The following is a 16,278-nucleotide window of genomic DNA, read 5'->3' as shown; positions in this document are numbered from 1 at the left end:
ACCAAGATAGGCCAAAGGCTAGGACCCCCTATGCCAGTTAGCTAAGTTGTAAATGCAAAGGAAAAGTTATTGAAGAAAATTAAAAGTGCTACTCCAGTGAACACATGAATGACAAGAAAGCGAAACAGCCTTATTGCTGATATGAGGTAGTTTTAGTGGTCTGGATAGAAGATCAGACCAGCTGCAATGTTCCCTTAGGCCAAAGCCTAATCCAGAACAAGGCCTTAAAACTCTCTTCAGTTCTGTGAAAGCCAAGAGAGGTGATGAAGCTGAAGAAGAAAAGTTTGAAGCTAGCAGAGGTTGGTTCATGAAGTTTAAGGAAAGAAGCCATTTCCATAACATAAAAGCACAAGGTGAAGCAGCCAGTGCTGATGTAGAAGCTGCAGCAAGTTATCCAGAAGCCCTACTTAAGATCATTGATGAAGGTGGCTGCACTAAGCAACAGATTTTCAGTATAGATGAAACAGCCTTCTAATAGAAGAAGATATTATCTAGGACTTTCATAGCTAGATTGGAGAAGTCAGTGCCTGGCTTCAAAGCTTTAAAGGACAGGCTGACTCTCTTGTTAGGGGCTAATGCAGCTGGTGACTTAAAGTTGAAGCCCATGCTTATTTACCATTTGAAAATCCTAGGGTCCTTAAGAATTATACTAAACCTACTTTGCCTGTACCGTATAAATGGAACAGCAAAGCCTGGATGATAGCACATCTGTTTACAGTGTGGTATATTGAATATTTTAAACTCACCGTTGAAGACCTACTGCTCCTTTCAAAATATTTCTGCTCTTTGACAATGCCGCGAGTCATCCAAGAGCTCTGATGGAGATGTACAAGGAAATTAATGTTGTTTTCATCCGTGCCAATATTCATTCTGCAGCCTATGGATCAAGGATTAATTTTGATGTTCAAGTGTCATTATTTAAGAAATAATGCTCTGTGTACCATGGGTAGTGATTCCTCTGATGGATCTGGGCAAAGTAAATTGAAAACCTTCTGGAAAGGATTCACCATTCCAGATGCCATTAAAGAACATTAGTGATTCATGAGAGGAAGTCAAAATGTCACCATTAACAGGAGTTTGGAAAAAGTTGATTCCCACCCTCCTGGATGACCGTGAGGGGTTCAAGACTTCCGTGGAGGAAGTAACTGCAGATGTGGTGGAAATAGCAAGAGAACTAGAATCAGAAGTAGAGCCTGAAGATGTGACTGAATTGCTATAATCTCGTGGTAAAGTTTGAATGTGTCAGCAGTTGCTTCTTATGGAGTCAGCTACTTTCCATAAGCGAAGAAAGTGGTTTCTTAAGATGGCATCTATACCTGGTGAAGATGTCGTGAACATTGTTGAAATGACAACAAAGGATTTAGAATGTTACATAAACTTAGTTGATAAAGCAGTGACAGGGTTTGAGAGATTGACTCCAGTTTTTTTTTTTTAATTAAGTTTTAGTGTACATGTGCATAATGTGCAGATTTGTTACATAGGTATACATGTGCCACATTGGTTTGCTGCACCCATCAACTCATCATTTACATTAGGTATTTCTCCTAATGCTATCCCTCCCCCAGCCCCCCACCCCCCAACAGGCCCTGGTGTGTGATGTTCCCTGCCCTGTGTCCACAGGTTGTCATTGTTCAACTTCCACCTGTGAGTGAGAACATGTGGTGTTTGGTTTTCTGTCCTTGTGACAGTTTGCTTAGAATGATGATTTCCAGCTTCATCCATGTCCCTGCAAAGGACATGAACTCATCCTTTTTTATGGCTGCATAGTATTCTATGGTGTATATATACCACATTTTCTTAATCCAGTCTGTCATTGATGGACATTTGGGTTGGTTCTAAGTCTTTGCTATTGTGAATAGTGCCACAATAAACATACGTGTGCATGTGTCTTTATAGTAGCATGATTTATAATCCTTTGGGTATATACCCAGTAATGGGATCACTGGGTCAAATAGTATTTCTAGTTCTGGATCCTTGAGGAATTGCCACACTGTCTTCCACAATGGTTAAACTAATTTACACTCCCACCAGCAGTGTAAAAGTGTTCCTATTTCTCCACATCCTCTCTAGCATGTTGTTTCCCTGACTTTTTAATGATTGCCGTTCTAACTGGCATGAGATGGTATCTCATTGTGGTTTTGATTTGCATTTCTGTGATGATCAGTGATAATGGGCATTTTTTCTTTTGCATAAATGTCTTGTTTTGAGAAGTGTACAAAAGCCAAAATAGACAAACGAGTTCTAATTAAACAGCTTCTGCCCAGCTAAAGAAACTGCCATCAGAGTGAACAGGCATCCTACAGAATGGTAGAAAATCTTTGCAGTCTACCCATCTGACAAAGGGCTAATATCCAGAACCTACAAAGAACTTAAACAAATTTACAAGAAAAAACAACCCCATCAAAAAGTGGGCAAAGGATATGATTGACTCCAATTTTGAAAGAAGTTCTACCCTAGATAAAATGCTATCAAACAGCATCACGTACTGCAGAGAAATCTTTCGTAGAAATTAGAGTCAGTCAATGCAGCACACTTCACTGATGTCTTATTTTAAGAAATTGCTGCAGTCATCCCAGCCTTCAGCAACCACCACCCTGATCAGCAGCCACCACCCTGATCAGCAGCCATCAACATCAAGCCAAGACCATCAAAAAAGAATACAACTCTCTGAAAGCTCAGGTGATTGTTGCATTTTTTAAGCAACAGATTTTCAATGTAGGTGAAACAGCCTTCTAATAAAAGAAGAGATCATCTAGGACTGTCATAGCTAGAGAGGAGAAGTTAGTACCTGGTTTCCAAGCCTCGAAAGGACAGGCTGACTCTCTTGTTAAGGGCTAATGCAGCTGGTGACTAAGTTGAAGCCAGTGCTCATTTATCATTTTGAAAATCCTAGGGATTTTCAAGGTATAGACATTATTTTTTAAGACATAATGCGGTTGAACACCTAATAGACTACTTTAGAGTATAAACATTTATATGCACCGGGAAACCAAAAGTTTCGTACAACTTGCTTTATTGCAGTCTTCACTCTATTGCAGTAGCCTGGTACTGAACCTGCAGTATCTTCGAGGCCTGCTTGTTTTTGATAGAGTTCACCATTGAGACCATCAGAGCTTAGTGTTTTCTTTGTGGAGAGATTTTTTATAAAGTTCAGTTTCTTTGAATTATGTGGCTAATCAGGTTGTCTTGTCAGTGTTTGTAATCTGTGTCCTTTTAACAAAGTTGTCAAATTCAATAGCACAGTTTTATTCATTGTTATTCTTTTTATGTTTGTTTGGTCTGTAGCAATAGTCCTCCTTTTATTCTGCATATTGGTAGTTTGTGTTCCGTTTATCAATCTTTTGAAAGATTGAACAAAGAACCAACTTTTGACTTTGTTACTTATTTATCTTTTCATTGATTCCTGCCACACAGTTGTTTTCTGTCTTCTACTTTGAGTTGAATTTGCGTGTCTTTTTCTAGTTTCTTAAGACAAAAATTTAGAGAATAAAATTTAAACCTTTCTTCCTTTTTAATAAATACATGTAAAGCAACATTTCTTTCTGAGCACTTCTTTACATGTCACAATTTTTAGTATGTTGCATTTTTATTATTTAGTTTAAAGTACTTTTGAATTTTTTTTGTAATTTCCACTTTGGCTTATGAGTTATTTGAGAATGGGTTATTTAATTTCCAAGTATTTAGGAGCCTTTTCCAGGTAATCTTATTTATATTCTTTTTTTTTTTTTTTTTTTTTTTTTTTTTTTTTTTTTTTTTGAGACAGGGCCTCGTTCTGTCATCTGGGCTGGAGTACAGTGGTATGGTCACAGCTCATTGCAGCCTTTACCTCCCTGGGCTCAGGTGATCCTCTAACCTAAGTCTCCTGAGTAGATGGGACCACAGATGTATGCCACTATACCTGGTTAATTTTTGTATTTTTTGAAGACATAGGGTTTTGCCATGTTTCCCAGGCTGGTCTTGAATTCCCAGGCTCAAGCAATCAGCCCTCTTTGGTCTCCCAAAGTTCTGGGATTACAGGCGTGAGTCATGGTGCCTAGCCCCTTACTTATATTTAGTTCTAACTTAGTTTTATGTTGTAGTCAGAGAACATAATCTGTAAGATCCCAATTTTTAAAAATGTATTCACCCCTTTTGGTTCAGTATATGGCTTGTCTTGGTGAATTATTCCATGTGCATTTGTGGGTGGTTTGTTTGTTTGTTTGTTTGTTTGTTTGTTTGAGTCCAGGTCTCACTCTGTTGCCCACAGTGAAGTGCAGTGGTGTGATCATAGCTCACTGCAGCCTAGAACTCCTTGTCTCAAGCTATTCTCCCACTTCAGCCTCCAGAGTAGCTGGAACTACAAGCATATACCACCATGCATGGCTAATTTTTAAAAAAGTTTTTATAGAGGTGGAGTCTTGGCTGGTCTGATGGTAGTGAGTTATCAGAATTTATTAAAATTATTAGTGTCACTGAAGTTAGTATATAACTCCCCACTATTAATCTAACTACTTTTTTAAAAAAGGAAAAAAATTTAAAAATATATAGAGTGTGTAGAGATGGGGTCTTGCTATATTGCCCAGGCTGGTCTTGAATTCCTGGCCTCAAACAATCCTCCTGCCTCAGCCCCACAAAGTGCTAGAGTTATAGGCAGGACCTACCAAGCCTGGCCGCCTACATTTGTAAAGAATCCATATTTCTCCATTGTTGAGTGTAGTGTTTCATGAATGACAATTAGGTCAGGGTGGCTGATAACATTTAAATATTTTATATCCTTACTTAATTTTTATCTAGTTGTCATATTGATTCCTGGGAGAGATGCTAAACTTTTTTCAAAATTAGCCACGCATTTTCATCTTAAGAAAACAGATGCTAAAATCTGAAACTGCAGTTTTTGATTTGTTCATTTCTCCCTTTAGATATTAGTATTTGCTCTTGTGTCTTGAGGCTCTGTTATTACTCGCATATACATTTATATAGTTTTGTCTTCTTAGTGAACCTTTTATTGTTACGAAATGTTCCTATTTACCTCTGATTGTATTCCTTGTCTTAAAGTCTATTAAATTGATGTTAAGGTTGCCATTCTAGTTGTCTTTGGTGTTTGCATGGTATATATTTTTTCATTATTCCATTTTTGTGTATATCTAGTGATTTTTGTAATAAAAAAATTGTATAAGGAACATTCTGAATGGTAGATTATAGAGATTATGCATTCTGGTTTGTCCCTTTAAAGAGAGAGTTTAGTTCTGGCTGGCACTTACCTTGATGAATTCAGTCTTCAGCATTGTACCACACTCATGGTAGAACAGCAGAAATCTCTAATCTCAGTTACTGAGTTTTTCCAGCTTCCAGCTGCACCTTTTAGCTTGATCCCGAGGTCTACTTCATGCCTGTAGTTTGTGAGCCAGCCAAGGATTTCTGCAGATTTGGGGGCTCATCTCTTTTCTGGTTCCCTTCCTTCTGATGGTCCCCCCTTCCAGATTTTCCCCCAGGTTAATGTCTGCTTGTCTATCCCAGAACTCTCTCTTTAGACCAACAGAACTGCTAGTAATGCTTCGAGTCCCTTGCTGGTGAATGGGGGAGTGCCCTTAGGCAAAACATAAATAAAAATCTTACATGTATTTTTTCAACGGTATGCTTTTTGATTAATAGACAGTTGGTGGGTGGGGAAGGGTATACTCTTCTTTGATTTCTGTCTGGTGTTTGTTTGTTTTTATTGACGGTATCCCACTCTGTCACCCAGGCTGGAGTGCAGTGGTGTGATTATAACTCACTACAACCTTGTATTCCTGGGCTCGAGTGATCCTCCTGTCTCAGCCTCTCAAGTACCTGGGACTGCAGGCACATGCCCCATGCCTGGCTAATTTTTACTTTATGTTTTTGGAGACAGGGGTCTCACTGTATTGCCCAGTGTGGTCTCAAATTCCTGGCCTCATGTGACCCTCTCGCTTCAGCTTCCTTAGTAGTTGGGATTACAGGCGCAAACCACTGGGCCTGGCTCAGTATACCTGTTCTTTTTTTTCTGTTTTTATTTCACTGGTATTTAGTTCAGCTTTTATAATTACGTGTGTGACAGTCCAACCGTGGTACTCTGTCGTTACAAGAAACTAGAACTCCCAAATCATTTTAATGTTTAAGAACATAGATTTTTTTTATTGATAGACTTTATTTTTAGAACAGTATTAGATTTTCAGAGAAACTGGGAGTATAATACATAGAGCTTCCATATTTCCCCTTGCACACAGTTTCCCCTACTATTAATATCTTACATGAGTATGGTACATTTGTTACAACTGATAAACCAGTACTGATGGCATTATTATTAACTAACATCCATTGTTTATTGAGATTTTTAAAGCTTTTCCCTAATGTCCTTTTTCTGTTCCAGGATTCCATTCAGAATATCATATTAGCTGGGCACAGTGGCTAACACTTGTAATCCCCACGACTCAAGAGGCTGAGGCAGAAGGATCGCTGAGGCCAGGAGTTCGAGAACATCCTGAGCAACATAGCGAGACCCTGTCTCTACAAAAAAATAATAATAACTTGTAAAAAAGAGAATATCATATTGCATTTAGCTGTCATGTCTCTTTAGGCCCTTCTTGGCTATGACAGTTTCTTAGACTTTCCTTGTTTTTGATGACCTTGACAGTTTTAAGAAATATTGGTTAGTATGTTATAGGGTACCCCTTGATTGGAATTTATCTGAAGTTTTTCTCATGAACTGTACTGACTCCTTGGCAGTCACTCTGTGCAGTCCACACTTAAGAATGTAGAGTTTTGCTTACTTTTGCCTGTGTTCTAAATTGAGATTTTTTCAGAAACCTGAATTCTATTAGAGATAGATAGCTTCCAAGTTAGATTGTGTGTTGATTCATTCTTTGGTTTATTCATTTAACAGTTAACAACATGTTTAGTTAATGTACTACTTGCTAGTTATTGTGCTTGTTTTCTGGTGGAGTATAAGACTTTTTGGGAAATTATTTCTGTCCTCAAGAAGCACAGCCTATGTGTGTGATGAATACACAAGAAGTAAGCACCATCATTAGGATACTTTCAGCTCCAAAATAAAAATACCCGTCTAAGGTAGCTTAAATAAATGAAATTGTTGCCTCACACTCTGAGGTGGTCTGCCCATCAGCCTGTTATACACTTGCTTCAGTGACTCAGTGAATGCTATTAAGGATTGACAGCCTTTGCGTACTCCTCCTCTGCTATTTCCTGGTGTGTTGACTTTTGAGTTCAGATGTTTCATGTCATGGTTAAGAGTTTTGGATATCACACTGTTTGCAACCTGTATCCATATAGGGAATGGTCCTTCTCTCATGCTTTCTTCCTTTTATCTGGGAAAAATTTCTTCCTTAGAGGTCTCCCAGTAGACATCTCTTTGACCCCAATTGGATCACATGGCTACCCCTAGTTACACTGGGAGCTTAAAAGCAAAATCTGACATTTTAAACCTCTGATGTGGCAGGAGGCTTTGTCTACAAGGAAGAAGCCTGACAAAGGTAGTGGTTGTTGAACAGGTAGAAGCAGGAGCTGCCATAGGTGGACTAGAAGCAAATAGATAAGGACAGGGTATAGTTGACCTTAATCAAAAGGCAAAGGTGAAGTATACCTCCTAAAGGCTAGGCGAGTCTCCGAGTGGCTGACTTCTCTCTGACCTACGCTTTAGAGAATGAAGCAGAGGAATGTGATATGGGTAAGACAAAGCATTGCAGGCACAGCAGACAGACTGCACAGATGAAGGGAATTTCTTAGTGAAATGAGTTTCGCGGGGCACAATGGAATGGTTTTGAGGGAAGGAAGCAGAAGGAAAATGAGCCCAGGTGAGGGCAAATGTAGTAGATGGTGGAGGACTGCTTGAGGAGAGATGTTCTGAAGGGCCTATAAGCCACAAGGGGCAAGAGCCAGGGATGGAATTCTGTGGTCTTGGAAAGTTGCTTTGGTTCCAGGACTGGCTGATGCTTTCATGGTAATCAGCATCCTTACAAGGTATTGGTAGCTCTTAGCGCTCAGCACCCTGAAAGGCTTGCTCACCTCAGATGTTGAAGCAGTGTTTCCAGGAGACTTTCTTGCAGTTGATGGTGAGCTGCTTCGAGATCAGGGCTTTGACTGCACATGTTTAAAGTGGTAGTCCTTTAATAAAAATTTCGTCCTGTAAGCATACCAGGCCTTTGTGGCTACTATGAATATATTTTAAAAGAAAAGTTACTTCTACCTTGCGTCATCATGAACAGAGTTTCTGCTTTCTCTGTCATTTCTATAGCCATTTGACAGAAGCTTTCAAAAGTGAGTCAGATTTTTTCCCCTCACAATTAATAAAATTTTTATCTCTTTAATTTTTCCTTCTGGAAAGGAAGAGGAGGCTGCAAAATGGGCCCGGGAAGAAGAAGAAGCCCAGCGTCGATTAGAGGAGAACCGGCTGCGGATGGAAGAGGAGGCAGCCAGACTCCGGCATGAGGAAGAAGAAAGGAAGAGGAAGGAGCTGGAGGTCCAGCGGCAGAAGGAGTTAATGCGCCAGAGGCAGCAGCAGCAGGAGGCTCTCCGGAGGTTGCAGCAGCAGCAGCAGCAACAACAACTGGCGCAGATGAAGGTAAAGCCCGAGGCATCAACCTTAGGAGCTCCTTGCTAACATTTTTTAGTTAGGTAGGTGCTGGCTGTACCAGTAGAAGTAAAACTGTACTTTCTTTCTTTTTTTTATATTAAAGTATTTGAAATTATTTATTTATTTTTGAGACTGGTACTTACTCCCATCACCCAGGCTAGAGTGCAGTGGCATGATCTTGGTTCACTGTAACCTTGACTTCCTGGGCAGCTCATATGATCCTCCCACCTCAGCTTCCCCAATAGCTGAGACTACAGGCGCGCGCCGCCACACCTAACTAGTTTTTTATATTTTTAGTAGAGATGGTGTTTCACTATGTTTCCCAGGCTTGAACTTCTGGACTCAAGCAGTCTGCTCACCTCAGCCTTCCAAAGTGCTGGGATTACAGGCGTGAACCACTGTGCCCGGCACTTTATCATTGAATATTACTACTTTGGTTTTTTGATCATCAATAAGATACATAATGCACGTACTTTAAATGAGAGTGGAGTAAACAAGAGGATAGGACATGAGCAACAATTTGTTGCAGACAAAACGTGTAAATCTGTTTGGTTCGTAAATTTAATGTGGCCCAGTAAACACCGGAGTGCCTATTCTGTACCAGTTCAGCACTGCTGAGACAAAGATAAATGAGACAAGGCAGTTGCTCCCAGAGAGCTCACAAACTTAAAAATATAGTCATGTAAACATTCATATGTGTAAATGGGAACTAGAATATAGGGCTTGAAACAGAGTTGGCCATGGGCATTTATTGAAAGTTACATTAAGAGGTGATATATACAAAGTGTTGTTTTAAGGAGGATTCAAAACTTTTTTTTTTTTTTTTTAAATAAGGAGAAAGTGAATACTGGGTAAACAGCCCAGTAAAGAGGCTATGTTGGTGCTGGTGTGAATGAATAGGAGAGGCCAGCAGGAGGGAGCTGGCCTGATAGCAGTCAGCAAGACTTAATTACTCTCTGGAGCTGAGGGAGGAAGGCAGAAGCTGGGGTGCCTGTCAGAATAAGTTTCAGGACTGAGAAGATAGTGGAACTGTTGATGGAATTGGAGTAATTGGGAAGGGAGGAGCAGATTTATGGCAGGTTCTGCTAACTTCATGCTGGGTCTGCAGTGAGCAGTAAGGCTTAGTGTCCCCTATCTTCAAGGAACTCACAGGTTAGACATATAAACCAGAAAGTAGAATATAGTATGGTGAATGTAGTGGGAGAGGTGGCATGGAGTCAGTCATTCTCAGAGTTCCGTCACTTGGGAACTTGTGAGATGTGCAGATTCACACCCCAGACCTATTGAATCAGAACCTCTAGGGGTAGAACTGAGAAATCTTGTATTTAAACAAACCCATGCTCTCCAAAATGTGAGAACCACTGTCCATCTGGGAAGTTTGGAAAGGATTCTTGAAAAAAAGGTAACTTCCAAACTGAGTCTGGCTTTCAGCATTTTTACTATGATATGTCTGTTTATGAGTCTCCTTGTGTTTAATCTACTCAGAAGTCATGGCACTTCCTGAATGTGTAGATTAGTGTTTTTCCATAAAGTGGAGAAGTTTTTAGCCATTATTTCTTCAGTTCTATGTTCTGTTCCTTTCTCTCTCTCCTTCAGGCACTTGAGTGATGCTTATGTTGATGTACTTCATGCACTTAGTGGTGTCTCATTTCTCTAAGGCTCTCTTCAGTTTTCTTCATGTTCTTCTCTCTGTTCTTTGTCTAATCTGTATTGATCTATCTTTAAGTTTATTTCTTTCTCTTGCCAGTTCAGATGTACTGTAGTGTACCTCTAGTGATTTTTTTTTAACTAAAAAATTTTTATATATATTTAGGGCATACAAGTGTAGGTTTCTTAATTGCATATGTTACATAGTGGTGAAGTCCAGGCTTTTTGTGTACTTATCTCCTAAATAGTGAGCATTGTATCCAGTAGGATACTGGATTGTTCACCCCTTACTTACCTCCTATTCTCCCAGCTTTTGGGGTCTCCAGTGTCCATTATTCCACTTCATATGCCTATTTGTATCCACTGTTTAGCCCCCACTTATACGTGAGAACATGTAGTATTTGACTTTCTGTTTCTGGGTTACCTTACTTAGGATAATAGTCTCCAGTTCCATCTGTGTTGCTGTGAAAGACAAGATTTCATTCTTTTTTGTGGCTGAGTAGCATTCCATGCTTTATGTAAACACCATATTTTCTTTATCCAATCCTCCATTGATGGGCAGAGTTTTTAATTTCAGTTATTATACTCCAGAATTTCCTTTTGGTTTCTTAAAAAATGTCATCTATGTCTTTATCAGTCTTCTTTATTTGGTGTGACACTGTCATCATGCCTTCCTTTACTACTTTAGTCATAGCTTTCTTAGGTTCCCTGAAACAGCTTTTATAACATATGTGAAGTCTTTGTTAAGTCTGACATCTTGTTCATTGTCACAGGCAGTTTTTGTTGCCTGCTTTTTTCCCCAGTGTATAGGTTGTACTTTCCTGTTTCTTGCATGTCTCGTAAGTTTTTATTGGCAGCTGGACTTTTTGATAATGTCTTTTAGCAACTCTGGGTATTTCCATCCACCCCTCCCAGCTTGATTTTCTTGTTCGTTTATTTGTTTTGTGACTGGATAGATTATTTTAGTGGAGTCCAACTCTCCCCTCCTCCCCCCGACCATGTTGAAGACTTTGCTGTTGCCCATGCTGGGAGTACAGCACTGGGTGTGCCCAGAGTGACTCCGAGGTGACATTGGGTTTGGCAGGGCTCTCTTTGATTGTCTTTTCCACACTCAGCTATTTCACTCCACTTATTGCTAGCCGATTGCTCTGTTGTTCTTAACCCGTTTCCTGTTTGCCCTGAGAATATTCCTGGTGGTGCATGTGGCTGCAGCGCTGACCCTGAGGTAACTCTCGGATTACAGTCCTAACCTTACCCCTAAATGCTTTTCAGAGAATTACATCCAAACAGCACTGATGCAGTTAGGACAGCTTGTTGGAACAGAAAACAGATGCCAAATGATCTAGAAAAAAAAAAACCTGCGAGTTAGCTCTGGGTAAATGCTGCAGCTGCACATGCTGCCAGCAAATATTCTCGGGGCAGATGGGAAATGGGTTAAAATTGTCCTGGGCTGGGTGCAGTGGCTCACACCTATAATCCCAGCACTTTGGGAGGCCGAGGCTGGTGGATTGCTGGAGCTCAGGAATTCAGGACGAGCCTGAGCAACATGGTGAAACTCCATCTCTACCAAAAAAAAAAAAAAAAAAAAAAAAAACTTACTCAGGCATGGTGATGTGTGCCTGTGGTCCCAGCTACCTGGGAGGCTGAGGTGGGAAGATTGCTTGAGCATGGAAGACGGATGTTGTAGTGAGCCAAAATCACACCACTGCACTCCAACCTGGATGACGGAGTAAGACCCTGTCTCAAAAAAAAAAAAAAAAAAAAGTCCCTTGGAACATACACTGACAGACTGATCCACTTAAATTCAGGTTTCTTTGAAAAAATAGCTCCTGAGGTCGATATATGAAATTTGTTTTGACTCCAGGAGGATTTCTTCCAGTTTTCTTTAGTTTTCTCAGATAAGGTAGCAGCCTCCTACAGTTTAGCCTGTATCTCCTATGAATCTACCTGTCTCCTTCCAATTGCCTTTTACCCCAACTTCTACTGTTTCTGAAAACACCATTAGGCTTGAACTCCTCCACTATCTGTTGCAAATAAAGTCACTTCCTTTGGGAAGAAACCTGGAGCTTTCTGTTTTCTACCTATTTCCTACACTCCTACCCTCAGACAAAAATCTCTCAGTCAGCTCTGGAAGTGGGCACAGTGGTCTGCTTTCCTCTAACATTTGCTGAAGGGTGAGCAGAATAGTAGCCTCAGGTCTCCTTGGCTTGCTTCTCCTGGTGACTTGGCCCAGCCAGCCCTATTGGTGATCACGGCCCTAGTGTTGGTGTTGCTGTGGTCAAGAGTTTCCATCCTATGAGTGGGGCTGGGCACAAGAAGAGAGCCCCCACATCAGTTGCACTTGTTTGGAACTTAGCATTTGTCACAGGTAACTGGCATCAGGGTGAGACACACTGATGTGCTTTTCCCAGGAAGAAAGCCTACTGACTGATGACTGAGAGGAGAAGGGAGCCGTGTCTTGACTGTACCAGTCTAGAATGGAGTTTCTGTCTCATTAAGCTGAGAGGAGAGAAGGAGAGAGTAGGTCTTGGTTTAAGTATCACAAACTCTTGCTGTTCTTACTGAGTTTTAGCAAATACTCTTGAATAAACTTTTTTTTTTTTTTTCCATTTGCTTTATGTCCTTAGGAGTATTACCAGAGACTTTATTTATTTTTTTGAGACAGGGTCTGGCTCTGCTGCCCAGGCTGGAGTGCAGTGGCACGATCTCGGCTCTCTGCAACCTCCGCCTCAGCAATCTTCCTGCCTCAGCCTCCCGAGTAGCTGGATTACAGGTGTGCGCCACCACACCCAGCTACGTTTTTTTTATTTTTAGTAGAGATGGGGTTTTGCCATGTTGGCCAGGCTGATGTCAAACTTCTGACCTCAAGGGATCGCCTGCCTCGGCCTCCCAAAGTGCTGGGATTACAGGTGTGAGGCCCTGCTGCCAGTCAGAGAGTTTAAATGATTATTTTAAAAATGATCTTCACCAGTTTTGCCAGGGAGCAGGTCCACGCAGCTCCTCATGCTGTCATTCTGACAGTGAAACAGTTATTTCTTAAAGCAAAACCAGTGTTGAAATGTAAGGTAGCAATGTCAGGGCAGAACAAGAATATAGTTTCAAAAATCAGTGAAGGATATTAGACATTCAGGGGTCCCTGTTTTCTTTTGATTTGTCAAAAGTTTGTTCTGAGAAGCATGATTGACACACTGCAGTTCTCCTGAGTGGGCATTATAGGGTGATGGTTGGGCTGGTAAGTGTCATGAGGCAATGTTGAAAGAGTTCTGGGATATTATTTCCAATATACAAGGAAGATTTAAGGAAAATGAAAGCTATCAACAGACATAAGTCTATATAAGGAATACTTAAGTTTGGTCTGCAGTTACCTTAGAGAGCAGACCTATGAAATATGGAGTATGTACTTTGTGTGTATATATACCTAGAGAGAGAGCATGTGTGTGTGTGTGTGTGTGTGTGTGTATGTGTATATATGTGTGTGTATAGAGAGAGAAATAGAGAGTAGGGCCAGGGAGGAGGAGAGAATAAATATATATTGGCACAGCAATAGGAAGATTCTCAGAGGTGTCCGTGAGGATAGATGGCTGTTTCTGGAGGCATTGCCTCTATTCCTGGTGCTGACTGAGTTCTGCTGAAGCGGGCTTGAAAGATTGTTTCCTGGTTATCATGGGGTGACACATCTACTGTGATATTAGACAGCATCAGTGGTTACTGGCTGCATCAGAATGATTAAAATATGCTGATTCTCCTGCCTTCCCTTCTGATCTTCTGATTGATTAGGTGTGGTAGAGCCAGGGCCTCTACATTTTTATAGGTCCCTTCAGGTTATGCTGCCAGTTTGAGATCTACTGCCTTACTTGATCTTGATAGTGCCTTCAAATGAGTCATTTCCTATGGAGAAAAAGTTAATTTTTGCTCAGTTTTGCCTCTCAACACCTCCCTCTGCACCCCTCCCCAACCCCAGGGCAGGTGCATTTTGAGAGAATTGCCCTATTGTCTATCTTATTGGCCAAAAAATGTTAAGGGTTGATTATGTTCAGTAGTGTTGAAGACATTCATTTGATGAGTTGTTTGGCAATATCAGTGGTGGTTTAAACTGTTTATACCCTTTATCCTATCAGTAGCCACTGTTAACAGATTTCTGCTGTAGGTCCATTCTTTTGGGGGACTATTTGGGATTTTTTTTGTTTTGATCTATATGCGTGTATTATTTTTATTAAACACATTTTTTAAGTCTGGTTAGGTTTCTTTTTTATTGTGTTTACTTGTTTGATGCCTCAGTATTAAAAGTGTATCTTTTTCTGGCCAGGAAGAGCAAGGGTTTCTCTGAGAATAATCAGGCTTTGAGAATATTGAAATATTCAGGACCCAGATATTTATACTCTATTTTAGTCAATAATCTTAAGGGATGGGAAAAATAAAATTATTGATTAAAAGCAGCTTAATGCTCATGACTAGAAGCTACAGCCTAGTTAACAGTGGCTCCCTTTCATAAAGGCTGATCAAGAACTGTGCCAGCATCTCTCATGAGATGAGAAATCTCACGGTGCTACCCTCAGAAATCATGCCCTTAACCCTTTCACTGGACAGCAGCATATCATGTCCTTTGTTGCTTTTGTCAGTTAAAAAATCCTTAAGCCAATTTAGTGATTCTTTTGTTTACTCCTCTTTATGGTTATATATTGCTGTTTATGTCAGTACCAGATGTAACAAATTTGTTGTCACCAAGTATTAGATCAAATATAAGTGTATATGTGTATTATAAGTTGTTTTAAAATAAACAGGTTTGGAGCAGTGACAAAAACTTAAGCAAAAGGAGCTGAGAGGATAGTAAGTAAAAGCAATGAAGAAGGAAATTTGAATTGAATGTGGTAAATGGAGTTGAGAGAAATGCATTTGTTCTGGGTGTACATAATGCATTATTGCTTCTTTGTTTCCTGTCCACATTTCCTCATGAACTTTCCTGCCTTCCCTTTTTTGTTAGCTTCCCTCTTCTTCAACGTGGGGCCAGCAGTCCAATACAACAGCATGTCAGTCCCAGGCCACCCTGTCGTTGGCTGAAATCCAAAAACTAGAGGAAGAACGAGAACGGCAGCTTCGAGAAGAGGTAAAATTTTAAAGTAAAAGGGATCTAGTCAAGCAATGTTCCAGAATATCTAGTGTGCATTATGGATTAGTGGTTACTGAGGACAGTTACTGTCAGAATTGTTGTGTGTCTGAATTGGACTTTCATTATTAAACTTCATCTCATAATTTGGTTACCCTAGCAAATGTGAAGTATCTCGTAGGAATAGCATGAAGATTGAGAGATTGAGTAACATAACTGTCAGTTTTCTTAAGCATTTTACTGTAGTTTTTGAGAAGACCTCGTAAATAAAAGTGCATGGGTTGTTCAAAATTGTGGGTGAGTTGTGTGCAGATAATCTTTTTTAAGTCTGATGTCTAGAAAGTAGAATATATTTTTCTCCAAAGACACTGGGTTCCCTGACTAGTCTAGAAAAATATGACAGAAATAAAGTACCTCTGCTTTTAAGTGTATGTCCTGCAGTTTATCATTAGGGAAAGAAGGATACAAAAGAGTGTAAAAGGGAAGGGGAGTAACACAGCTTTTGACAGAGAGGAGAAAGTGAATAATTCATAGTTTGGTTCAGTATGCCATTTGGTACCTCATTCATTCATTCATTCATTCAACACATGCTTACTGAATACCTACCTACTTACTTAAGGTCTGGGGATATAGCTGAGTCTAAAACAGGCAAGATTTTCTGCATTCATGAAGCTGACCCTCTGGTTGAGGAGAGAAAAGTAGAAAATATAGCGTATGAGAGGTTGATAAGTGTCAGAGAGATAACAAGGGAAGGTGGGTAGAGAGAGTGTTGGGAATCAGGGGTGGTGATGGTGTGGTGGATTGTCCAGATTTTTAGGTAGTGTGGTCTGAGAGGGCCTCTGAAAAGGTGACATAATATAGCAGAGTCCTGAAGAGTATTTATGTGGATATGATTTGAGGTAGAGCTGTCAATTTGTTAGAGAATGTAAGTTGTCATTTT

The 16,278-nt window shown here is 40.2% G+C and overlaps 2 protein-coding genes across 6 annotated transcripts in view; both read left to right on the top strand.

Moving 5' to 3' along the window:
* Window positions 1-16,278, top strand: part of DGKD (diacylglycerol kinase delta) — a 681,592-nt gene that overhangs the window by 13,065 nt on the left and 652,249 nt on the right. The window lies entirely within an intron of this gene.
* The window catches only part of GIGYF2 (GRB10 interacting GYF protein 2), a 164,053-nt gene that overhangs the window by 130,129 nt on the left and 17,646 nt on the right, over window positions 1-16,278 (top strand). For all 5 annotated transcript variants that reach the window (XM_050751556.1, XM_050751557.1, XM_050751558.1 and 2 more), the window contains 2 exons: window positions 8,339-8,575; window positions 15,216-15,338. In XM_050751556.1, coding sequence (XP_050607513.1) covers window positions 8,339-8,575; window positions 15,216-15,338 — 360 coding nt within the window. The remainder of the gene's footprint in view (window positions 1-8,338; window positions 8,576-15,215; window positions 15,339-16,278) is intronic.

The sequence above is a fragment of the Macaca thibetana genome, chromosome 12, assembly GCF_024542745.1.
Source record: "Macaca thibetana thibetana isolate TM-01 chromosome 12, ASM2454274v1, whole genome shotgun sequence".
NCBI lineage: Eukaryota > Metazoa > Chordata > Mammalia > Primates > Cercopithecidae > Macaca > Macaca thibetana.
This window is presented reverse-complemented; position numbering and strand designations above follow the sequence as displayed.